A 27956-nucleotide genomic window follows, 5' to 3' on the forward strand; every position below is an offset into this window, starting at 1 on the left:
TGCCAAACGTTTTTGCGCTTTTACAACTACTTCTACTTTCATATAAAACAATAGTGAATCAGGTAATGAACACAGGCAATCAACATTATTTATTCTATTTTCAAACGGAATATAAATTACCCCATGACCAAACACGAGCGGAGCGATTGGTTGAGAGTTTTATGATAAATGCATGTGCACACAACTCACGAAAATTATTCATCAATCCCGTTGCAAACCCTTGTACCGAAATCTCATCAACAAATTTAACCATTTTTTAATTGAGTCGTTTAAGTATAATAGCAATACAATAAACACATAGAAACCTATTTAAATATTTTACCGTCTTTGTAAATTGTCGACAATATCTCAAAACTTACCCATCTGATCGGATTATACACAAATAGACAGATTAATTTGGCTGAAAATTGTTATTAAAACTTGCCAAGCCTTACTTTTATCAAAATTAAGACTGGCAAACGAAACGCCGAGCGACAGAGAATAGAACCATTAAGTCGTGCGCCTTTCACGAAAAAATAACGTGCACATTTCACCAGTCTATAGCATTGTCGAATAGCCGAAGGTTTCTGTAATTAACGTAGAAGTACTGAAATATAAACGTTTCTTTTTTGCCGATTTCAAAGTAACTGACATTTTGGACACTTTTGAGTACTTTGGTATTCTAACTGATGTCCAAAGCAGTGACAGTAAAGGAAATGACGATAATATTTTTTCTAACGATTCTTATGAGATTATTACAATATTTAATTATAAGTCTGGATGACTATTGAAGTGTTATAGTCACACTAACAACATCGATGATGGGCAATATGTTACTGTTATTATCTTTTCTAAATAGTTTTGTTAAATAGATTTTCTGAAAATTTATATAAATATCACAACTTCTTGATATTAGCTATGACGTTTTGAAATGTAATCAAAATTGTGCATTGGTTTTCTATTATTACTATATTAATAATATTGGTTATTCTAATAATATCAGTGCATTTTACTTCTAATATTGGCCAATGTTGCATTTCTCCTATTGCAGGGGGAGAGATATAAACATATAATCTTTTCCTTTCATTATTGCTGTTGTATATAATAACACCCACACACAGTACATTACAGCTACCATTGCAGTTATCCTATTGCACTGCAGTGCCATTTGACTGCTAATATTGCATTTTTCAACCATCAGTACCCTTTCTTTTTTCCAATATCACTTTGGTCGTGGGCTGTATGACAGGGGATTTCTAGTTATAAATGATGCATATACACTTAAATACATCAAAAATATGTTATTATACATACACTAATGTAATGCACACAAAGTACGGACTTACACCAGATTTCTATTGATTAGGATGGAATTAAGTTTTAACTCTCAAAAGGTTTTTGTACTCTGGTTTCATTTGGTACATGCTAATCTCATTGATTAGCATGTACCATTAAAACCATATCAGCCAAGCGCTTTTTACTTTTATGTTCAGCACTTTTCACTTCCCATTTCAGCGCTTGAGGCACAAGTTTCAAGAAATACAAGCAAGTCTTTTCGTAACTGCCATATTCTACTGAGAGCATTTCCTTTACTGAGCCAACTCACATTGTTGTGGATGAGAAGCTCATACTGGGCATTAAGATCTCTTAGAAACTGTCTTAGTTTCCTGTGACAAAGTACCAGTTTGCTGAGGTGGTTGGTCATCTTCATTTCATCTGTCATCAACATGAGAAAGTTTATATTGAGCTTGCCCACAGCAGTGTTAGATGAATTATTGTAAAGGTCTGGCCCCGGTAGCTGAGCCAGCTTTACTGCACTAACAGGCAGACGCAGCCTGACTCTGGGTGTTCCCTTTGCTAGGCCTGCCTGACACCCTTGATGGTCAGATCAGTCCGTGACAACTACCCAATAATTAGGCCTATTCTGAACCCAATGCAGCCTGCCCCCTGTATCCTTATCGTTGGCTAGTCTAGGTCCCTGAGTAGCTCGCTCTAGGGCCTGATCCCTTATGCTATTGCACATCCGATCAGGTCTAGTTGGAGCGTAGATCAACCCCTAGCCTTCCCTAGGTCCACTCAGGCAGTGCGGTCTGGAGTCAGATCAATCCTTGCCTTCTACCGACTTTAAGCCACCCAGGCAGGCGTGAATGCAATCGGTCCTTGTGAATAAATTTTTAGTCTATTTATTATTTATAATCAAGAACATGTGCGTACAACAACATATAGTTGTCAATCCCGCCAGTGCAACTTGTGCACCGGCTTATATAGTGGCACTCTCCGCCTACTATTCCATTCCTGCCCATAAAAGGAGTGCATACGAATATTATGTAATAATACATGGTTGATATAAGGTATGCATGCGTAAAAGGCTATATATAAAAGGTTACGTAATACAACAAGACAAAACAAGAAAGGGGTGTATAAGGTTATGTAATATGACACAGATGTTAGGCGATCCGTGCTGTTTTAAGGATGCCAATAGATATACTCGTAGCCAGTGATGAGTGTGAATGTTCAATCCTTTCCCCAATTATTTAGCCGGGGGGTCAACAATTAAGGTCAATGTCGTTGATTGGTTTCCACTCGTACTGGCGAGCGGGGCTCCTTAGGCGCTGTGCTTCCCGTTATCATTTGTGCTTCCCGTTGTTTATTTGTGCTTCCCGTTGGCATTCTCGGGCCAGTCGACTGTATCGTTGATATTCCCTCTCCTCGCGCTCAGCTCGGCGGAGGTAGCTTTCTTGTCTACAGCTTCGGTTGGCATCCTTATGGGACTCTACATCCCTGCTAGCTGGAGTACAGACTTTTGTGTCAGAGTCCGTGTCGTTCCCTGCCGTGTCGGCGGCACTAGCATGTACCTCCAGTGCCATTCATCGGTTCCTTCTGTTTCTTTCAGGATTCTTGCCGGGGCCTTAGTAGGTGGGGAAACCTCCTTCTGCTGGGTGGTTACTGTGTTTTCTGTCCTTTGTCTGGCTTTCTTCGGAATTGTGTATTCTCGGAGGAACGGTCCATTCTGTTTTTCTTTTCCTTCTGTCACCTGACAGTTGTTTATTCGGATCGTTATGTTAGGGAGGCCTGCCTTCTTTTTTTGGATGGTTTCTTGGCCGGAGCTCCCTGTCTTTTCCGGCAGACTGGGCCTCACCCTTTTTTGCCCCGCCTTTCTATTTGTTACCCATCCAGCCCCATCCTTCACAGGCAGACAGGTTTCAAAGGGGAGGGGTATTTCCTATCCCATATGCCTACAGAAGTCTGGAAACGACTCCTGGTCCACCTGGTACACTATGCAAGGGTGGTCCTCTGCGCTCCCCGCCTTCCTCTGGTGCTTATATATAGTAAAGAAGGATGAGGAGCTCTTCTGGCATCGGCACCAGAAATGCCAGTAATGTTGTTGGATGTGTCGCCTGACTATCCGGCTTTCCTTGTTTTGGAAGCCACAGAGGCGGCACTCTGCCCTCACTCGATCCTCAGCGGCCTCCATTTTTTGGTAGGATGCGGGGGTGTACCAAATATCTCTGGCCACTCCATCTATGGTCTCTTTTACTGTACGTTTTCATTTGGTAGGAACTGGTTCCAACACGGCAGAGCAGTCCTTCATTGGTATTGGCTTGTCTGTGTCCTTGTCTCCTTTTATTAGTCTGGCTTTTGAGGAGGGCTCCCAGCAGCGTACACCCCTGGTCTCTAGTGGAGGTCTGCCCGAAGGTAGTACCTCTCCACTACCGACCCGAGAACTCTGGCCCGCAGTATCAGGTGTGCTTTTGTTTAGGCTAGCCTTACCCTGGGGCACCCTGTTCTCCTTCTCCATTTTCCTTATCGATTCCTTTTGCCACACTATTTTGTCTGGTTTCTCGAAATTCCGGCTCAGCGGCTGCTCTTTTTTGTTGGGCTCTTTGGTTATTTGTATTATTTGTACGTTGGCTGAAACGCATTCTTTAGGCCTTATCCCCTTGTACGCTATAGGTGCAACACTCTTACCCGGTTTCGTACTGTTATACAATTTTCCTCGGTCTGATTCATTGAATGCTGTCGAGATCTCTGTCTCTTCCAGTATGTTATCCAACTCGGCTAGTAGTTGCTGCATTTCTTTGTTCTCAGTGAGATCGTTGTCTAATCGTTTGTTTTCCATGTAGACTTGGTTGATATAGCTTTTTAACGGTAGAATGAGTTGTTTTTAACTAAGTATAGTGTGAACGGACTGGCCAGAAGTAACGCTAATTTTAAATGATTTAAATGGCAGCCAGTTTCCGGTGATATATAGTCTTTGACCCCTGTCAACTCTGTCGCCGGTATTTTTCTGTCGAGATTGTTCCCGGCCGGATTTTTTTTCTTCTGGTATTTCCACGGCCTCTTCGATCCTTGCCCCTACTTCCAAGACTTCTCGATCCTTTTTCGTTGTCCTTATGGGCTGGTCTTTAGCGGCCAGTGTTTCTTCCAACTCTGTTATCGATTTTTTTTAGTGCGCGGTATTGTGTTATTACCTCCTTACTGACGCTAAGTCTTTTTTCCTCGAACAGCTTCTCTAGCTCTCCGACCATGGCTCTTGCTGCTTCGTACCATTCCCTGGCTTTGGCATAGTCCTTTGCTTCTTCAGATTTTAGTGGTTTGGCTGGGGTTCTGCTCTCAGGGTCAACCTGGTGGCATATCGCCTGCCCGTACTTTATGGGTGGTACTGTCTTCCTACTGAGCCTCTCGTCCCTCCTCATTTCCACGTGCTCCTCTGCCCCGGCCAGCTCTGGTTCTGCCCGGATCTCTCCCCTGGCCTGAGCTGGTCTAGAGTTATCGGGGTTGACTGAGCTACCAGCTCGGGCGCTCTTGGGGCTTGTGATTCTTGTGCCAACGAACCACCCGCCTCTTTCCCCGTTAAGCCTGGCCTGGTGGGCTCACCCGGGGGTGTAGGGCCTGACTCGAGGTCTGGTTCGTCCGGTTTTGTGTTTGCGACATCTGGCTGGTCAGCGACGTCCTCGAGCTCTCCCGTAGTGCCGTGGTCTACCGAGACAGGTCTTTCTCCTTCAGACAGAGCCTTCAGAAGTCGTCTCCTGAACATATCAACGTCTGCTTCCGTAGGGAAAAAGCTCATCTCTCCTTGTTGTGTGGGTGGCCGGGGAGAGGGCTCCTTTCTGTTGAATTCTAGTGTGGTAGTAACTCTACCAGTTCTTCCCTCCTTCCCTTTTTCCAGTAGCACCTCGCATGTTGGGTCGCCTAGCGGGTTCTCTGGTGGCCAGGGCCCTACCATCAGCTTTCGGGCGTGCAATGTAGGGCTTCAGACATTCCTCATTCTGCACAGACACCTGGCCCTGCCTTTCCACTTGGTAGGTATTGTTGGCATGACACCTGGTAATCGTGTAGGGTCCCACGTACTTAGGCTGCGACTTGGGGTTTTCCCCCCTTCTCCGCCTCTTGTTTACTAGTAGCACCAGGTCTTCTACCTCGAACAGGGGGTCTCCTCGTCATCCTCGATCCAGACCTTCATTTGTCATTCTCGGAGGATTTCGTATGTCTCTTCCAGCCTATTGGCTAATTCCAGCACATAGGGCTGTACGGCCTGGCTGTCCGTTGCAATCGGTTCCGAGAGCAGGTCTGGTAGCCAGAGTTTCTTATCCATCATCATGTAATCTCTTGCCCGTGGCTGAATGGGGAGTGCCTCAGAAGGCCCTCATTATTTGGGGCAATTGCAAGTCCCACTCGGCAGGTCCTCTGCGTAGGAGTAGAGCTCTCAAGGAGTCTCCTAGGCTCCTATTGTTCCTTTCTACAATGCCATTCGCCTGGGGGTGGTATGGGCTGGTTCGTGTCTTGTCGATATTCCACAAGCTACACAACTCGCTCATGAGTTTGGATTCGAATTGGGCCCTTTGATCAGAATGTAACTCCTCGGGCAGACCAAAATAGCAGAAAACCCTTTCATCTAGGGCCGTTGCTACCACCGGGGCAGTTGCATCCGGGATCGCTAGGGCATCTTGCCACCTGGAAAAATGGTCGCTAATCACCAGGATCCATTTATTCTTTCTTTCGATCTCTGGCATTAGTCCCACCAGGTCAACTGCCAGCTTCTGCCAAGGTTGTCCGGCGTATAGCCGGTGTCTACTTTTTGCCGCGTGGTTTCCTCGGCTTTCGCCACCTGGCAGACCTCACATGTTTTGATGAGACGGCGCACATCTGCATTCAACCCCGGCCAGTGCCAGTTTAGTAGCAACCTCTTCACCGTCTTGTGTACTCCCGCATGGGCTAATCTATGTGTCTCCCAGGTTACCCGGTTCCGGTCAGCTTTGGGGCATATGGTGCACCACCTAGCATGACCGTTCGCTGATAGCCTGATCCCCAATACCCTGTTTACCGATAGTTTCATAGCCTCTCATCTCCTATACAAGATTCGGAGTTTGTTGCTCCCCAGGATTAATTCCTCCTCCGACAGGTCCTGGTCGTTCTGCACCGCCCAATACATCTTAGCCACCGCTTGGTTGCCTTCCATTTGGCTCTGTACTAACTGTCGGAAGTTCTGATCGCCAGGTGGCTTGACGGCTGCCACTGTGTTGGACTCCCCCTTCAATATCGCTTGTTTGCTAGGACCCCCATCTCTTTCCTCTATCCTTGTGCACTGCCAACAGTCGTTCGAGCAGACTTGTCAGCTTAGTCCGTCAGCATTTCCATGCTTGACTCCTGGCCGGTGTTCCAATTGGTACATAAATTCCGACAGAATCTTCAGCCATCGGGCCACTTGAGCCGACGGCTCCCTCCTTCGGCACAGCCATCTCAGGGATGCATGGTCCGTGCGGAGCACGAACCGCTGCCCGTTGTGCTGAAATGTGCTGTACACTATATGACTTTATTGTACCACTGCGAGTGAAGAAGTGAGTGCTTACTCATACCATAATCTCAAACAACACAAGATAGACAAAAGGGACACAGCCAATGACATAAGAGTAAGGCTTACTGCCAGTAATGAACACATAACAAAGGCAAACCACAGTTATGTAACAATGCCCTGCTACAAGCGCAAGCTGTATTTCATGGCTCTCTTCTCTCACCACACCCGTATAAGTAAGGCCGGAAATGTTTGACCGCCTTTACCACGGCCAGGAGTTCTTTGTGTGTCACGCAATAATTCTGTTCTGCTGGACTAAGTGTTTTGCTGTAGTAGGCCACTACCGTCTCTCCACCTTTCTGGTTCTGAGACAGGACAGCTCCCACTCCCACATTGCTGGCGTCAGTATCCAGAATGTATTTACTCTTAGGGCGGGATACCCCAACACGGGTGCAGTGATCAGGTCTCATCGGAGCGTCTCAAATGCTAATTGTTCTGCTCCTCCCCACTGCCATGGCTTCCCTTTCCCGGTCAGGAGAGTGAGTGGTTTCGCGTTAGTGGCATAGTCTTTCAGGTATTGTCTATAATATCTCTTGGTTCCCAGAAAGGCCTGCAGTTCCTTTACATTCAGGGGAGTTCGCCATTCTGCCACTGCCTTAACCTTATCCGGGCCCGTAGATACTCCTGGGCTCACCACATGACCGAGGTATCTCCCTGTTTCCTGGAGGAGCTCGCATTTAGAGGGTTTTAATTTCAGCCGGGCAGCTGCTAGTCTCTGAAAGACCTCCAAACGGGCCAGGTGAGTCTCGAAGTCGGGGGCGATAACTATAATGTCATCTAGGTAAAGTAAGAGAGTTTTCCAGTGGAGTGAGCCCCTGTAGCACTGATTCCATCAGTCTCTGGAAAGTGGTGGGGGCCGATGTCAGGCCGAATGGAAGCACCCTCCACTTCCATAGCCCGCTCCGCGTTGCGAAGGCAGACTTTTCCTGCGCCTCCTGATGCAATGGTACCTGCCAGTATCTACTGGTCAGGTCTAGCGTGCTGAAAAATCGACTCCCTGCCAGGGCATCTAGGCTCTCATCGATCCTTGGAATCGGGTAGGCGTCCTGTTGGGTTATGGCATTCAGTTGTCTATAGTCGACACAGAATCTCCATCCGCCATCTTTTTTCCTAATCCTTCCTCTTCCGTGGCGGCGTTATGCGCCTCTTCTGGGTTTCTTTTCTTTGGACGTCCCCGAGGCCTGTCCGGTGGTGGGCTCCCTTCGAGCTCCCTTTGAGGCTTTCCTCATGAGTAGCTGGTATCGCGCTCTCTCCGTACCGGCCTGTCGGACCCGACACCGGGCTCATGCGTTGGCCTGGGTCTCCTTCCCGGAGAGGGCCGACTTGGTTCGGCACTCGTCTCTCCTTTGACACAGATCCCTTGGAAGGGTAGGCTCTGTTTAAGCTCTCCTCATCTCTGGATCTGTAATACCCTGGTCTCTAGAGATGCTCAGCTATTGCTGGATCCTCTTTCACTCCCGATCCAAAGGGTACAGATCTCTGGAGAGCCTCAGCTTCTGCTGAGCTGGCTCTCGCTTCCGATCTGCCCTGTCCAAATCTTTGGAAAAGATCAGCGCCTGCCGGGCCTTCTTTCCCTGACCTAGGTTGTTTCTGTTTCCTAAAGTGCTCAACCGAGGCTAAACTCCCCCTCCGTCCCGATCCATGCTCAGGTCTCCTGAGAGCTCCAGCTGACGCCAAATCTGCTCCCTGTCCTGACCTTTGCAGCCCAGATCTCTTGGGATGGTTTATTCTGGTCACACTTTTCTCCTCTTGCTTTTTTCTTGCTTGGGGTTTCTCGGCTTCTCCGGACCGTCTCTCCGGATTCCAGGCATTTCCCAAGGCCTTTCGTGGTCTAGCCCGCCTTTGGATTTGGTGGAGATATTGCCTCTGGGCCTGTCTGGCCGCCTGTTGCGACTTCCGAGGGTCCATCTCATTTTCCTTTTCCTCCTCACCTAGGTTTCATAGCTACGATAAAGGTTGTAGATGGGAACCATCTCCACCGGAGTCATCTGGACAGGAGACACCGATTTAGCAGGATAGTGCTAGCCTTCCAGATCAACCTCCGACCTCCTTCGGCCTGCCCCTCTTAGTTTTCTGTGGTTCTGAAGTCTTGGTGCACTATTGCAGCCAGTAGGTAGCCCTACTGCTGCGGGCGGTAGGCGTTTCCCTAGTTCGGTACCTGGGTGGTGCTGCTACTGGTCTGTCTTCTGGGGCAACTCCTCTTCCAGTGGCCTGCCTGGTTGCACTCCAAGCACTTAGCCACACCATTTTCCTGGGCCATTTTCCTTAGAAGAGGTCGTGGCTGATGGATTTGATTTTTCAGGTTAGCCACTTCTTTCATACTTCTTCTTACTTGCCATTCTCAAACTTTCTTTTCTTCCTTGAAAATCTGGTAGAAACATGTGATCAAACTTCTCTCTATTCTGAGCATTGTAGTGTCTCTGAATGTTAGTTCTCTTGATAACAGCAAATGTATCATAGCTTCTCAAGCACTGAGGTTTATCATAACGCAGTATAAAACGAAACTCCATCGTTCAGTCATCATTAAATATTCGAATGGTAGGCTGTAACTTCTGCTCTTTGTGCTAGCCATTATCAATATGTCCATTTACAGATTAATTGAAGTATATGAAACAAAACTGAGTTGTCAGCATATTTATAGGTAAGCAACAGGAAGCTACTAATCAATGAAATGCTGATGTAATGACATGTATAAGTACATTACCAAATGGGTGATGCGAAAAGAGGTGATGGAATACAATTGCATGCTAATGCATGGCAGAGTGCAGTATTTATAAAATTTATATACCGGTATACATGTATAACTGTAGATTTGGTCAAAATATTATGTTGTGTGATGAAGAATTTTTGGATGCTTACAATAATTATGCAACACCATAGACCTATTAACTATATATAATTAATAGGTATATGTGCAGCACATAGGTTATGCAGAACAAATCCTGTGAGTTTTATGAATCATATCATGCGTAAAAATTAGCGCAACTGGGCAACTCCAGCTTGGCAGGTGGGCCACATTTAGACCACAAACTATAGTTTGGACACCCTTGTCTTAAACTAAGCAATAACAGCCATGAAATAACAACATGCAATAACAGCTCGGCAACAGGTCGGTCTGTAATATGCTAGCTTGGTGGTTGGCTCAGCTTGTTTTCTATCGGCTAGTGACCAGCCAATCGTCCTTCCGGTTGAGTTGACGGCTGGCCTGGCTCGGTCTCCTCTAGCCTTAGTCTGGTCGGTCAGTCCTGAGTCTTTCTCGGCTCAGCTATCTGAGCCATTCTCCTCACCTCGGCAAGGTTGATGTGCCGTATAACGGCCTTCCTCGGCCCTGGGTCTGGCTATTCTCTTCTTTTACGCATCTATATATATGTTGCCAAAGTTTCAACCGAAGCAACATGCATTCATATATATGTTACCAAAGTTTCGAATGAAACAAAATAACGATTTTGTCACTGTAATAATGGTTATTTATATTCTCTTGCAAAAAATTTGTCACACCATCCATGAAAAGCAACTTAGTTTCAGTTGAATATTTTTTGTTTAGTAACTATGCCAACTCTTACAAAAGATCAAAGGAATAATAAAAATAGTGACTACACGACAAGCGTTCAGATAGTGCATGCACCTACTTAATGTCCTCACCATACTAATATATGGATTAACACATTCTATTCCTTGACAAAGCCAGGGCTACAAAAGCACTCTACACCATTCATGTGGACTTTCTTTTTTTCAGTCTCCCACTGCTAAAAAGTAGGCCTGCTCTAGTGATTTCAGATCATCTCTGCACACAGCAATTAACCTTAGTTAAGTCTATAAACTGATTGAATCTTATACAGCTTATGATCAGCAAGTGTTTTCTGGTCAGCATGGTGCCAGCAGGTTGCGTGATATCTTTTTACTATTTACTAATGGTTAGGTAATAGAGAGTTATGACTGTCAAGAATCGATGGTATAAAAAAGTAAACTGATCTGGCCCGTTGAAGTTTGTGCGCTCAATAATTACTTAATTCAAACTTGGGGTAACTCTGCATTCTATCCAGACCTCTTTGTGAAGTTAGTTTACACAGCTGAGTTAATTCAAAGTGATTCCCAGTTTTTTTATTAGGAACTTGCCTACGAACTGCGACATTTGTATATACATGCGTGGTGAAACATTTTTAAATATGACCATCTGAATCTTTAGTCTGTTACTTAGAATGTGAACCAACCTGTTGTAGATATGATGTTGGTGACGTTGCCTACCTATGGCCTCAGAATTCTCAGTCTATGGTAGAGACATTTCTCACTCTGCTGAGCCTAGATGGCAGCGGCTGTATATCTATAGAGCCTTTTGCATCAGGTACTTTCGCTGTTGAGTCGTGGAACTGTCTTCTTTTTATAATGGTGTGGTAGATGGTGGCAGATATTTTCAATTTTACTTCTATGCTGTCTGTGTTTTAAATGTGACTGCTGAAAATATTGCTGATCAATCATACATATTTATGTGGACACAGGTGTGCTAAAAGAGAAAAACATTGATAAGGGAGTTCCCTACAATTACCAAAATTTGGCCAATATCATAACATAGGTAATGTATAGAATCAACCTTGAGCATCCAGAAGCTCACACAGTGGTTCCATTTTATAACTGACTGGTATTTCATGGACAGTTGCATCAACATCACACAGCGATTCAATTTTATAATTGGCTGGTCTTTCATGGGCAGTTGCATCGACATCACACAGCGATTCAATTTTATAATGGGCTTGTCTTTTATGGCAGTTGCATCAACATCATACAGTGATTCAATTTTATAACTTACTGATCTTCCCTGGACAGTTGCATCAAGATCGTACAATGATTCAATTTATTGAGGAGTAATGCATACATTGTCATACTAGAGTAGTACATGGTATGTGGTCATAGTAGGGAACGAAAACATGACCAAAATGAAGGCTGGTTGAGGTAACTAGTGATTCTACTGGCAGGTTTCACCATTCCATAACAACAGACACTTTTAGACTTTTCTTCATCTCCCACACTGTTAAAACACTACTTTTACGTTTATCAGTCTCACCTGATGATTCTGTCTGTATTTGAGAGGGTTTTGTCTTTGTCAATGTTATGTCATTACTTCTTTCATGAGATTATCCGAACTTCCTGATCGGCTCAAGCTGTCCTCAATCTTTCACTGCTTCCCGAAAAAACTTATAATACCACAATGGATATGATTGATAGTTCCATCCACTTGTGACTTGAGTATCTTGTTCTGCTATATGTGGCATTTTGTTTACACCACTATGTTTTCAAAGAGCTAGAAAAAAAATTGAATAGGAAAGCTGGAGACAGATAGGTGTAAACTTGTCTCTGTTGATAGACTTGATTTGTAATTGCAGCAATGATTTCTCGTATTTACTTTGTGCTTGAATCGATACTTATTTGATGAAGCTCCGTTGGGGCGGATGCTTGCACCGACTTTCAAAAGCATATTTAATAGTAGATAGTCTGATTGCGCTGTGATTGATTGATGCGTACTATCGACAGCATTTCTGTAAAATCATCTTTCTATAAATCTTGATACTGCACTTTGCATGCGTGATGATGTAGTTCCATCGTAAGTCATACTATAAAATTGATACTTCAACATAATTTTTCATACTATAAATGCACATTATTTTATTGTGCCTTCGATCAAAAGTTACATTGTCATCAGATAGCAACTAAATTTATAATGGTCTACCAAAAGTTTTAAGGTATGTTATTAAACAACTGATTGTCTTTCATACTGGTTAGGATTTCCCTAACCAGGCTCGCGGCTATTTGTAAGCTGGAACTCTTGAGAATTTTCTCGCAGTTCATCTGTGGTAGTCGGACTTTGGCTAGACGATCACCTACAAAGGCTATTTCTTTAGCTTTAGATGTAAAGCTACAATGCTAAAAATTTAAAGCTTAGAAATATTCATACTATGCAGTACGTGTCTATATATATTCATACTATACAGTATGTGTCTATATATATTCATACTATGCAGTACGTGTCTATATATATTCATACTATGCAGTACGTGTCTATATATATTCATACTATGCAGTATGTGTCTATATATATTCATACTATGCAGTATGTGTCTATATATATTCATACTATGCAGTACGTGTCTATATATATTCATACTATACAGTATGTGTCTATATATATTCATACTATGCAGTACGTGTCTATATATATTCATACTATGCAGTATGTGTCTATATATATTCATACTATGCAGTACGTGTCTATATATATTCATGCTATGCAGTACGTGTCTATATATATTCATATTATGCAGTATGTGTCTATATATATTCATACTATGCAGTATGTGTCTATATATATGCATACTATGCAGTACGTGTTTATATATATTCATACTATGCAGTATGTGTCTATATATATTCATACTATGCAGTATGTGTCTATATATATTCATACTATGCAATATGTGTCTATATATATTCATACTATGCAGTATGTGTCTATATATATTCATACTATGCAATATGTGTTTATATATATTTATACTATGCAGTACGTGTCTATATATATTCATGCTATGCAGTACGTGTCTATATATATTCATACTATACAGTATGTGTCTATATATATTCATACTATGCAGTACGTGTCTATATATATTCATACTATGCAGTACGTGTCTATATATATTCATACTATGCAGTATGTGTCTATATATATTCATACTATGCAGTACGTGTCTATATATATTCATACTATGCAGTATGTGTCTATATATATTCATACTATGCAGTACGTGTCTATATATATTCATACTATGCAGTATGTGTCTATATATATTCATACTATGCAGTACGTGTCTATATATATTCATACTATGCAGTATGTGTCTATATATATTCATACTATGCAATACGTGTCTATATATATTCATACTATGCAGTATGTGTCTATATATATTCATACTATGCAGTACGTGTCTATATATATTCATACTATGCAGTACGTGTCTATATATATTCATACTATGCAGTACGTGTCTATATATGTTCATACTATGCAGTACGTGTCTATATATATTCATACTATGCAATATGTGTCTATATATATTCATACTATGCAGTACGTGTCTATATATATTCATACTATGCAGTACGTGTCTATATATATTCATACTATGCAATACGTGTCTATATATATTCATACTATGCAGTACGTGTCTATATATGTTCATACTATGCAGTACGTGTCTATATATATTCATACTATGCAATATGTGTCTATATATATTCATACTATGCAGTACGTGTCTATATATATTCATACTATGCAGTACGTGTCTATATATATTCATACTATGCAGTACGTGTCTATATATATTCATACTATGCAATATGTGTCTATATATATTCATACTATGCTATATGTGTTTATATATATTCATACTATACAGTACGTGTTTATATATATTCATACTATGCAATACGTGTCTATATATATATTCATACTATGCAATATGTGTCTATATATATTCATACTATGCAGTACGTGTCTATATATATTCATACTATGCAGTACGTGTCTATATATATTCATACTATGCAGTACGTGTCTATATATATTCATACTATGCAGTATGTGTCTATATATATTCATACTATGCAGTACGTGTCTATATATATTCATACTATACAGTACGTGTTTATATATATTCATACTATGCAATACGTGTCTATATATATTCATACTATGCAATATGTGTCTATATATATTCATACTATGCAGTACGTGTCTATATATATTCATACTATGCAATACGTGTCTATATATATATTCATACTATGCAATATGTGTCTATATATATTCATACTATGCAGTACGTGTCTATATATATTCATACTATGCAGTACGTGTCTATATATATTCATACTATGCAGTACGTGTCTATATATATTCATACTATGCAGTATGTGTCTATATATATTCATACTATGCAATACGTGTCTATATATATTCATACTATGCAGTATGTGTCTATATATATTCATACTATGCAGTACGTGTCTATATATATTCATACTATGCAGTACGTGTCTATATATATTCATACTATGCAGTACGTGTCTATATATGTTCATACTATGCAGTACGTGTCTATATATATTCATACTATGCAATATGTGTCTATATATATTCATACTATGCAGTACGTGTCTATATATATTCATACTATGCAGTACGTGTCTATATATATTCATACTATGCAGTACGTGTCTATATATATTCATACTATGCAATATGTGTCTATATATATTCATACTATGCTATATGTGTTTATATATATTCATACTATGCAATACGTGTCTATATATATTCATACTATGCAATATGTGTCTATATATATTCATACTATGCAGTACGTGTCTATATATATTCATACTATGCAATACGTGTCTATATATATATTCATACTATGCAATATGTGTCTATATATATTCATACTATGCAGTACGTGTCTATATATATTCATACTATGCAGTACAAGTCTATATATATTCATACTATGCAGTACGTGTCTATATATATTCATACTATGCAATATGTGTCTATATACGAGGTCTGATCCAAAAGTTCCCGGAATGGAGTTGTATACTCGTGCATATTCACACGATGGAAAAACCCATTGCAGGGTTGGCTGGAAAACACGTCTGGATTGTTGTCACAAAATTTCAGGTTGCTATGACAATGCGTTCTCATGTGAGCTAACGATATGTCAAGGTCTGTCCGGTGCTTCCGTCTTTTTTTTTAACAAATTTATCGTCATGCCTAATCAATCGGAGCAGCGTATTTGCATTAAATTTTGTGCGAAATTAGGGAAAACAAGTACTCAGACAGTTGAAATGTTAACTATTGCTTTTGAAGATGCTGGTCTATAAAGAACACAAATTTTTGAGTGGTACAAACGTTTTTGTGAAGGTAGAAACAGCACTGAAGATGACGCGAGGTCTGGCAGACCAGCGTCGGCAAGAACCTGCTCGTAAATTGACAATGTGAGGTCACTAGTCATGCCAGATCGACGTTTAACCATTAGAGATATTTTGAGAGACTGGACTTATCTTTGAAACTGTTCAAAAAGTTTTAACTGACAATTTAAACAATTTTTAACAGATTAAACGAGTCGCAGCAAAGTTCGTGCCAAGCTTGCTGACTGATGACCAAAACGAGCTCAGGATGCACGCTTGCAACGATTTTAAGGAAGCTTTCAAAAATGATCAAAACTTTATTTTAAAGGTCGTAATATCCTTGTTTTTCCTAATTTCACACAAAATTTAATGCACATGCGCTGTTCTTGTTTATTAGACATGATGATAAAAAAAAAATTTTAAAATATCGAAGCACCTGACAGAGCTTGACATATCGTTAGCTCACATGAGAACGCATTGTCATAGCAACCTGAAATTTTGTGACAACACTCCAGAGGTGTTTCCCAGCCAACCCTGCAATGGGTTTTTCCATCGTGTGAATATGCACGAGTATACAACTCAATTCCGGAAACTTTTGGATCAGACCTTGTATATTCATACCATGCAGTACGTGTCTATATATATTCATACTATGCAATACGTGTCTATATATATTTATACTATGCAGTACGTGTCTATATATATTCATACTATGCAGTACGTGTCTATATATATTCATACTATGCAGTACGTGTCTATATATATTCATACTATGCAGTACGTGTCTATATATATTCATACCATGCAATACGTGTCTATATATATTCATACTATGCAGTATGTGTCTATATATATTCATACTATACAGTATGTGTCTATATATATTCATACTATGCAGTACGTGTCTATATATATTCATGCTATGCAGTACGTGTCTATATATATTCAAACTATGCAGTACGTGTCTATATATATTCATACTATACAGTATGTGTTTATATATATTCATACTATGCAGTACGTGTCTATATATATTCATACTATGCAGTACGTGTCTATATATGTTCATACTATGCAATATGTGTCTATATATATATTCATACTATGCAGTACGTGTCTATATATATTCATACTATGCATTATGTGTCTATATATATTCATACTATGCAATATGTGTTTATATATATTCATACTATGCAGTATGTGTCTATATATATTCATACTATGCAGTACGTGTCTATATATATTCATACTATGCAGTACATGTCTATATATATTCATACTATGCAATATGTGTCTATATATATTCATACTATGCAGCACGTGTCTATATATATTCATACTATGCAGTTCGTGTCTATATATATTCATACTATGCAGTATGTGTCTATATATATTCATACTATGCAATATGTGTCTATATATATTCATACTATGCAGTACGTGTCTATATATATTCATACTATGCAGTACGTGTCTATATATATTCATACTATGCAGTACATGTCTATATATATTCATACTATGCAATATGTGTCTATATATATTCATACTATGCAGTACGTGTCTATATATATTCATACTATGCAGTACGTGTCTATACATATTCATACTATGCAGTATGTGTCTATATATATTCATACTATGCAGTACGTGTCTATATATATTCATACTATGCAATATGTGTTTATATATATTCATACTATGCAGTATGTGTCTATATATATTCATACTATGCAATATGTGTCTATATATATTCATACTATGCAGTATGTGTCTATACATATTCATACTATACAGTATGTGTCTATATATATTCATACTATGCAATATGTGTCTATATATATTCATACTATGCAGTACGTGTCTATATATATTCATACTATGCAGTATGTGTCTATATATATTCATACTATGCAATATGTGTCTATATATATTCATACTATGCAGTACGTGTTTATATATATTCATACTATGCAATATGTGTCTATATATATTCATACTATGCAATATGTGTCTATATATATTCATACTATGCAGTACGTGTTTATATATATTCATACTATGCAGTATGTGTCTATATATATTCATACTATGCAATATGTGTCTATATATATTCATACTATGCAGTACGTGTCTATATATATTCATACTATGCAATATGTGTCTATATATATTCATACTATGCACTACGTGTCTATATATATTCATACTATGCAGTATGTGTCTATATATATTCATACTATGCAGTACGTGTCTATATATATTCATACTATGCAGTACGTGTCTATATATATTCATACTAGGCAGTACGTGTCTATATATATTCATACTAAGCAGTACGTGTCTATATATATTCATACTATGCAGTATGTGTCTATATATATTCATACTATGCAGTACGTGTCTATATATATTCATACTATGCAGTACGTGTCTATATATATTCATACTATGCAGTACGTGTCTATATATATTCATACTATGCAGTATGTGTCTATATATATTCATACTATGCAGTAGGTGTCTATATATATTCATACTATGCAATATGTGCCTATATATATTCATACTATACGGTATGTGTCTATATATATTCATACTATGCAGTATGTGTCTATATACATGTATATTCATACTATGCAATATGTGTCTATATATATTCATACTATGCAGTACGTGTCTATATATATTCATACTATGCAGTATGTGTCTATATATATTCATACTATGCAGTATGTGTCTATATATATTCATACTATGCAGTACGTGTCTATATATATTCATACTATGCGGTATGTGTCTATATATATTCATACTATGCAGTATGTGTCTATATATATTCATACTATGCAGTATGTGTCTATATATATTCATACTATGCAGTACGTGTCTATATATATTCATACTATGCAGTAGGTGTCTATATATATTCATACTATGCGGTATGTGTCTATATATATTCATACTATGCAGTATGTGTCTATATACATGTATATTCATACTATGCGGTATGTGTCTATATATACTTTTACAATGCAATATGTGTCTATATATATTCTTCATGGAAATAGACTCAAAACCTGGCTCATTAATAGTGTCATAGTAGTTCCTGTTGCTGTTGAGGTGTTTCCTTCCTATGTTCTAGGCACACATATACCCTTTAGGCTAGCCAAAGTTTCCACCTGGAGGGATTTGGCCACAGACTACTTGGATCTTAGCTCAGTTCCAACTCGGTAAGCACTTGGTAAATTTGATACTTTGTAAAGACACTCATGAAATTGATATACAGTCTTGGGCTACTCTTAAATGTTGCTGTCGAGCAGAAAATTCTCTTCAACTCCTCGAACTGCTAGAAGTTTTGCAGACACGATTCCTGCTGTTTGTGCTTGCGCTGTTCTATGTAATATCTTAAGGCATTTACTCACTTACTTTTAGCTGATAATAAGTCGAAAAAAAGAGTTTATCATCATGCAATTGCAGCATCTACTCTTAGCTGAAAGGTCGTTAGTGTTGAATATGTGTGTAGTTAATGCTGTAGAACGTATATTATGAATAACGAACAATAGTACATAAGTGAATAAGGAATACAATACAAGAGCATTAGAAAAACGTGTAACGCATCCTCGAGGATAAAAACAGAACTGCGTGCGCATGCACTAACCGGAAACGGCAAAGCCAATGATTCAATAACGTAACATCTCTCCTTCCCCTAGGGAAGAAACATGTCATCACTAATTGTAATCCCCTTTTTAGGACAGTTCATAATCTGACAAATATGATGGAACAGTTTTCGCACGCGCTGATCGTCTGATTTGCATAGGTGTTGATTGTGGTGATTGTAGTATTTCTTGTGCCATGGGGGTGCATGGAATCGAGTCAACGGTGCCTGAAGAGGGCTGCTCGTGTGGACACGTCTCCGCTTCAATATTGACACCTGTCTCCTGACCCATCGGCAAGTGATTGGGTTTTGTCACCTCGCGTTCACTGTTCATTTCATTGGAGGTGTCAGCCAAGTACGGAGAGGTTTCTCTTTTGCGTAGCTGATCAACGTGACGCCTTACAATACCTGAGGTGGAAGCATCTAAAATCTCATACATGGAATTTCCCAGAAGATGCATGACTGACCCTTGCAGCCACTGAACGGCTGGTCTCTGAAACGTCTTGTACCACACTAAATCACCCTCCTGAAAGTGACGCTTCTGCGAGAAGTTTGTGAGTGGTGCAGCCTGAATTGATGGCTTCAGAAGATCTAGTCTTGTTCGCAGACATCTGCCCATCAGTAATTCTGCTGGCGTCTTGCCTGTTACCATGCTAATCGATGTACGATATTTGAGGAGAAACTTATCAACTTTCGTGTTTACTGCTTCTGTCGAAGCCTTGTAAGCTTGTTTGAATGTCTGTACAAATCGTTCGGCTTGACCATTACTTTGTGGGTGGTATGGTGCCGTTGTTAAATGTCGTATACCATTGCTCTTCATGAAGTGCATGAACTCCCCTGATGTGAACTGAGGTCCATTGTCAGTGACCACTGTATAGGGCAACCCATGTGTAGCAAAGACTCTTCGTAGTGTTGCTATGGTGATTGCTGAAGTAGACGTCCGAATGGGAAAAACTTCCGGCCATTTGGAATAGGCATCTACTATAATTAGGAACATTGTATTATCTAGAGGACCGGCATAATCCAAATGTATTCGCTGCCATGGACTATCAGCAGGGGCCCAATGGTGGGGATCTGATGGAGGATTGTGTTTAACCGCATTGCACTGCGGACAAGACCTTGCAATGGCTTCAATGTCCTCATCAATTTGTGGCCACCATACATAATTGCGTGCTGTTGTTTTCATTTTGACCATCCCCAAGTGACTTTGGTGGAGTTCGGTGAGTATTGTGGCTCGCAAACTAGAGGGTATAACAAGGCGTATGCCTCTCATCAAGCAACCATTTAGCGTCGAGAGCTCTTGTCGACATCTAAAGTATGGATCTATGTTTGCGGCACTGTATGGAGGCCAACCATGTATGGTTGAGTTGTAGACATTGCTCAATGTTTTGTCCTCCTGAGTTTTTATGGATACTGTCTCAAATGTCACGGGTAGTTGGGCATATTGTTCAATGTGAAATAGTCTTGTTTGTTCACAATGAAGTCTTCTGCATGGCTGCGGAAGCCGTGACATAGCATCAGCATTCGCATGAGCGAGTGATGACTTGTATTCTATGTCGTATGTATACGCTGTTAGAATAGCGGCCCATCTTTGCATTCTCATCGCAGCAATAGGAGGAACACCGGTTTTTGGGCCTAGAATTGTAACCAATGGCTTATGGTCAGTGAGCAAGGTAAATGAGCGGCCATACAAGTAGAGGTGGAATTTTGTTACCCCAAAGATAATTGATAGTGCCTCTCGTTCGATTTGGGCGTAGTTTCGCTCACTTGGGCTTAATGTTCGAGAAGCAAATGCTATGGGCTTTTCTTCACCATTTAAAGTTTGTGCGATAAGACTGCCCCTACCCCGCATGCTGAGGCATCACAGGCCAGTATCAGAGGAGAGTTAACATCGTATGGTGTCAACACGCAGTCTGTAGACAACAGCTGCTTTAACTGAACAAAGGCTTCTTGACATTGTGAAGACCAGTTCCAGTGAGCATTTTTGCGTAACTGTTGATGCAATGGGTGCATGACTGTTGCTAAGTTTGGTAAAAACTTTTGATAGTAGTTCACTAAGCCTATGAAAGATCGAAGCTCACCAATATTTGTAGGTGTTGGAGCCTCTTTGATAGCCTTAACCTTGCTTTCCATAGGGTGCAGGCCGTGTTGATCTATGCGATGTCCTAAATAAATAATTGATGATTGTAGGAGGCAGCACTTTTCTTTATTGACCTTTAGCCCATAATTCTGTAGACGGTCTAAAACGCTATGCAAAGTAGATAGATGTGATTCATAGTTCTGACCAGTAATAAATATGTCGTCTTGATAACATAAGACATTTGGTAGGCTACCCAGTATGTCATCCATTGCTCTCTGGTGGATGGCAGGCGCTGAGGCCACCCCGTATGGGAGTCGGTTGTACTGGAACAGTCCTTTATGTGTAGTGATAGTAACTAAAGGCTTTGAAGCTGCATCTAGTTTGATCTGAGCAAAGGCCTTTGACAAATCTAATTTGGAGAATAACTTTCCGCCACTCATTTTTTCTTGAAGGTCATCTATAGATGGCATAGGATATGAGTCAACAACTAGCTGAGGATTTAGGGTAACTTTAAAGTCTCCACACAGCCTAATGGAACCATTGGGTTTTATGACGGGAACTACAGGTGTTGCCCATTCACTATGTTCTACTGGAGAGATAACGTTTTCATTTAGGAGAGATTCAAGTTCTTGTTCTACTTTTGCCCGCAATGCGAATGGTACAACTCGATGCTTTTGCCGAATAGGAATAGCACTTACGCGCGCACGGAGCGTTGCTTCAACCTTTTTCATTTCTCCTAAAGTTTGCTTGAATAAGGACGGGTACTTTGCAACTAGAGTGTCCATCAGTTGTGCCGTTGCCTCGACCCGATTAGCCTTGATCTCTGACCAGTTTAATTTAAAGTGGTTTAACCATTCCCTTCCAAACAATGGGACCTGCTCACCCTCGGATTTATCTAGCACAAACATCCTTGCTTTACTTTCTTGCTTGCTGAAATGCACAGTTGGGTAGATGACTCCTTTCGGCTTAATTGACTGCGTTGCGCCGTATGGTTTCAAAGTAGTAGATGTAGGTTGGAGTTCCGATGAGCCTTTAATCTTTTTGTAGATATGATATGGCATTGTGGACACTCCTGCACCTGTATCAAGTTCCATTTTCACTGGGATACCATTGATGAGTGTATCTAGCATGATTGGTGGGTGGCTGTGCTCCTTAGACAGTGTGTTTATATGAGCTATATCTTCATGCTCCTCTGTAATTGCATCTGACATTACAATGTGTGTGTTTTGTGCTCGTCTATGAGGCTTCTGGAGTTGAGGTCTTTTACTTGGAGTTTTCTGTTCACAAACAGATTGAAGATGGCCTTTCCGACCACATTTAAAACATTCAGCTTGAAGGTGTGGGCATTGCTTTCTTGGATGAAGGGTGCTCCCGCAGGAACGACAAGGCCAAGGTTTGCCACTGGTAGTAGGCGAATGCATGTTAGAGATGTGACAGACTTTAGATTCTGTTGGCTGTCGTTGTGTCATGACTTCGGCATCTTTCCCAGCCTGCTCCATACCTCGAGCAATCTCTATGGCACGTGAAAGATTTAAGTCTGCTACAGTTAACAGTTTGCGGCGAGCATTTTCGCAGTAAATTCCACAGACCAGTCTATCACGTAGTACCCGTTCACGGTACGCACCTTCAAAATTGCAATGCTCAGCAAGTAACTTGAGTTGTGCAACATACTCATGGATGCTTTCACCAGGTAGCTGGTTTCGTTGATGAAAGCGATATGTTTCCGCAATTTCGAGTGGAGGTGGTGAGATATGATTACTTAGCAGCGTGGTTAATTCTTCGAATGACTTAGCTGTTGGTCTATCTGGTGCTGCGAGACCACGTAATAGTTTATATAACTTGGGACCTATGAGGCTCAGAAAAGTTGCCTTTTTCTTGGTATCATCAATGCTATTAGCTTCCGTGTAGAAATCAAAACGCTCTAAATAACATGTGAATGACTCAATTGACTCATCAAATGGTTCCATGCGTCCAATGGAATTTTGAGCTGCCATTGCAAAATTAATGCTTGTTGAGCTTTATGAGAGAATTTCTGTTAAGAAAAAGATGCACAACAACGTGTGTCTTGCGCAAGAAAAAGGCAACAGTTCTAGTACAAAAATACAGGTAACTAATACAGTAAAACGATAGGGGACATTGAGATAATTACGAATCCCATCCTTGTCACCATTGTTGAATATGTGTGTAGTTAATGCTGTAGAACGTATATTATGAATAACGAACAATAGTACATAAGTGAATAAGGAATACAATACAAGAGCATTAGAAAAACGTGTAACGCATCCTCGAGGATAAAAACAGAACTGCGTGCGCATGCACTAACCGGAAACGGCAAAGCCAATGATTCAATAACGTAACAGTTAGTAACACAAAGTGAGCTGCTCGGAGGCCTACTTTAATTAGTTTAGCAATTTCTGTAAGTTTCGGATGAAGTTCTTATTGGCTGTTCACTCGCTAACTGGACCAGTGTTTTTAATGTTGGATGATGTTGATGAGAAGACAAACTACAAAGGTTTGTGTGAATGGCTTCATCCATGTTCAGTTTGGTCCAGCCAAATGGAGCCTCATCTCTGTTTTGTTTAGGTATTATATAGAGAGCTCATGCATTTCTATAGTATTTTTTGGCTGCCAATTTTTTCATCAAAAACACACTTGGTCAAAAAACACACTCGGACATGTTTGGTTAAATCATGTATATTGGTAAAAAGCCATTCCACTTTATTTTCATATCATTCTATTGAATTAAGGTTTGTGGAGATTGATAGGCTGGTCAATGTGCTTTTGCAAGAAGCAAAGTTGGTCGTTAGATGGCTGCTCCTTTACTCAGTAGTTGTAAGACAGTGTCGTGTGACATTCTATGTCAAGGTGAGCATGCTTGTCACGCAGCTCTCCTACCCCTAAATGCTAAATAATGAGATCAATTGTTTGTTTTTTAATTTGACACGCTTGATCAGTACTAGGGTTACTAGAGATGCGCCATAACGAGGCTCAAATCTTAGATGCAGAACCTATTCGGGCTAGAACATCTCAGAACATCTCAGAACATCTCAGAACATCGCAGAAGTTTTATAGAATATTAGCGACTAGATGAATGTCCGGGTAATAAAGACATCCGTGGTCGGAAAATTTATTTTTATTTAACGTATAACATTTACCATTCTAACTTTTAAACTTCATATTATGAAAATAGTGTTTTTGTGCATTTCAAAGGAATTACGAGAAAAAATTCAAACTTTTTCAAACAACTGTAACTTTTAAATTTTATATCATGAAAGAAGTGTTTTGTGGAAATAAATCGGGAGGAAAAATAAAACTGTAAAGGTATTTAAATGTAAATGTGAAATCATTAGCAAGTAATGGCTAAATATATTGTTTTGCTACAATTACAATAAAAAATGATTTGATGTACAATGCTCTGATTTCAATTCGTTTCTATGTTGGCATTATAAGGTGAAAATATCGTATAGAGTGGTACAGAAACCCATAGTAATTATTTAATGCAAACACCTCCTGGTAAAAATCATCAAAATCATCATCAAAAAGTAGATACAAAACAATATGTTAACCTTAGTAACTATAGTTAGTACCTACAATAACTTTATTGTATTTAGGGGTTATGATCTGCAAGAAAATGTAACATTGCAATGTACTACGCGTAGTTCGTATCATGGGGAGTTCTTACCTTCGGGACAGATGTGTAACATAAATGCTGAATCGAACTTAAATCAATTTGACTTACTAAACACATATCCAAAGGAAGTTTATCCAAAGGAAGTTTATCCAAAGGAAGTTTATCCAAAGGAAGTTTATCCAAAGGAAGTTTATCCAAAGGAAGTTTATCCAAAGGAAGTTTATCCAAAGGAAGTTTATCCAAAGGAAGTTTATCCAAAGGAAGTTTATCCAAAGGAAGTTTATCCAAAGGAAGTTTATCCAAAGGAAGTTTACCCAAAGGAAGTTTTAGTATTTATTTTACTAAGCTTCAAACTTTCAACTAAAATTTTATCACTTATCTGTTTGCCAATCTGTTTGTACTATAACGAACAACGTTGAACTGAGATAGCCAGCAACGCATTTTTTTCCGGCGTTGTGGGAGGTATTTCGGCGAATAGCATATCAAAATTTTTGTTATTTCATCATAATCAGTACAACAATTGCCAAATTTGAATTTCGAGAATAATTTTTGTTGATATTGTATAGTTGAAAAAAATCAGCCCTAGTATGGCGAAGATGAAAAAGCATCGCATTTCGTAGAGTTAGGCGGAAAATATGTATCAATGTATCAATTAATACGTCATTTAACGTGTGCAATCGGGAAAAGGGTATACAGTATATGGTAAAAGCGATAGCATTGTAACAACTGCGTAGCTTTGTGGTTAAAAGCGCGTTTAGAAACTTGCCGTTGCTATCTTCTTGAGCTCAAATTCAGCACAAAGCGAGCTTTTCATTCCAAGATTTTTTAATAGCTATAGCTGGACAAACAGATGACAGAAGACAAAGTTTGGGATTTGTATTATATATAGACTGCCAGAATGCCCGGTGTTGCATGGGTATTAAAAACAGCTTATAAACAGTGGTAGGTAATGTAGTTGCTTGCCATTAGCCTGGCACATTGCCAATAGCTAATTTAAGTCAGCTAGTATCCGTATTGCTAAACTTACTAATAAGAGCAGTGAGAGCAAGCTTTAATGGTGTTGTGCCATAACGTAATGCACAGATGCGTATTTTAACTTAAATGACCAGTCATATCGCCCAGCGGATCTAATGCATCTCGCTTAGCTCAATTGATGAGCTTACTGCCTGGTGAAAGGGAGGTTCCGAGATCAAATCTTCTGTAATACGGATTCTTCATTCCAAGATTTTAATAGCTATAGCTGGACAGACCGGATTCACAGACCGACTGATGGACAGACACTGAGATTTATAGATAATAGATGTAGAAGCAGTTTAATTCGGAATTTTTAGTTTTATCTGCGCTTTCCGTTCTTGTTTGCTAATGCACCTGATTTGATTGACTGCTAAGTTCATGGAGTTATAAATACGTTCAACCATCTGCCCTTATTCTTTAGGTATTTCTTTGAGCTCATGTCTCATTTTTCGAGAGACGAGCAAGAAAAAGAAAAACTGGAGGAATTCTGTTCAGCAGAGGGCCAGGTTAGTGACAAGGGTTGCAGGTGTCTGAATTTATACAGCTTCTTTATGGCACTGCGTAGTACTGAATACCTCAAGTTACTCACTACTATACCGTGCTTCTATGACAATGTGTACTTTTCCCAGGATGCGCGGTTTTCTTATTGCAACCGAGTGAAACGATCTATCATAGAGGTACTAACAGAGTTTCCCAACACAACGCCTTACATTCCAGTCAACTACATTCTTGACCTCTTTCCTGCGCTACAACCCCGAGCTTTCTCTATAGCCTCAGCTCCAGTAGGTATTAGTCTGTCCTAGTCACATATGCTAGGTATCTACAAAAAATATGTAGGTTACAAGCTATTTGACCTTAGATTTTATTTAAGCATATTCACTAAAGTTCCATGTATTGCCTACATATTTTACCTGTTCATTACTCTTGTGACCATCTGTGTGAAAGGGGTGTCATTTAGTTACATTGTTCTTCTTGATGCTGCTTTTTATATTAATTTATTTCTATATATATGTACATTTATAGATTTCCAACCATGATTGTATAATGGTAAAATATCCTTGGCCAAAATAGTATTGGTAAATTAGCCATGATGGTAGAAAAACCATGGCCATTGGCGTCAATGTGTGTCAGTATCCCTGGGCAATTCGTCCAACGACTAGAAGAAGTTTTTCAACTTATATTAAACATATCTAAATATGCTCACAATACAATGATATTTGGTAAAACACTAGTGAAAAGTCCAACAACACACAGCAAGTGTCACCAAAAAGAGAAAAAAGTGTTTCACAGTTCTTCGGGTGAAAATGATAAAAATTTGTACAATTTAAAAGCTTGTAAAAATCTTTACAGTAGCATCATATCCATCGAGCACCAGTTCATCATCGTTTCATGACACAAAATAATCTGGAAAATTATAGTTAGCATCATATAATTCTTCACCCGCATCACACTCATTCATGACCTACCAGCAAACGAGTCACACCCATTCATGACCTACCAGCAAACGAGTCACACCCATTCATGACCTACCAGCAAATGAGTCACACCCATTCATGACCTACCAGCAAACGAGTCACACCCATTCATGACCTACCAGCAAACGAGTCACACCCATTCATGACCTACCAGCAAACGAGTCACACCCATTCATGACCTGCCAGCAAACGAGTCACACCCATTCATGACCTACCAGCAAACGAGTCACCCATTCATGACCTGCCAGCAAACGAGTCACACCCATTCATGACCTACCAGCAAACGAGTCACACCCATT

The 27956-nt window shown here is 39.9% G+C and overlaps 1 protein-coding gene across 1 annotated transcript in view; it reads left to right on the forward strand.

Moving 5' to 3' along the window:
* LOC137406628 (NADPH-dependent diflavin oxidoreductase 1-like) overlaps positions 1 to 27956 on the forward strand; it is a 62408-nt gene that overhangs the window by 20281 nt on the left and 14171 nt on the right. Inside the window, exons 6-9 of the mRNA XM_068093240.1 lie at positions 11053 to 11174; positions 18945 to 19032; positions 26604 to 26688; positions 26812 to 26964. Of these exons, the coding sequence (XP_067949341.1) occupies positions 11053 to 11174; positions 18945 to 19032; positions 26604 to 26688; positions 26812 to 26964 (448 nt within the window). The remainder of the gene's footprint in view (positions 1 to 11052; positions 11175 to 18944; positions 19033 to 26603; positions 26689 to 26811; positions 26965 to 27956) is intronic.

The sequence above is a fragment of the Watersipora subatra genome, chromosome 10, assembly GCF_963576615.1.
Source record: "Watersipora subatra chromosome 10, tzWatSuba1.1, whole genome shotgun sequence".
Classification (NCBI taxonomy): domain Eukaryota; kingdom Metazoa; phylum Bryozoa; class Gymnolaemata; order Cheilostomatida; family Watersiporidae; genus Watersipora; species Watersipora subatra.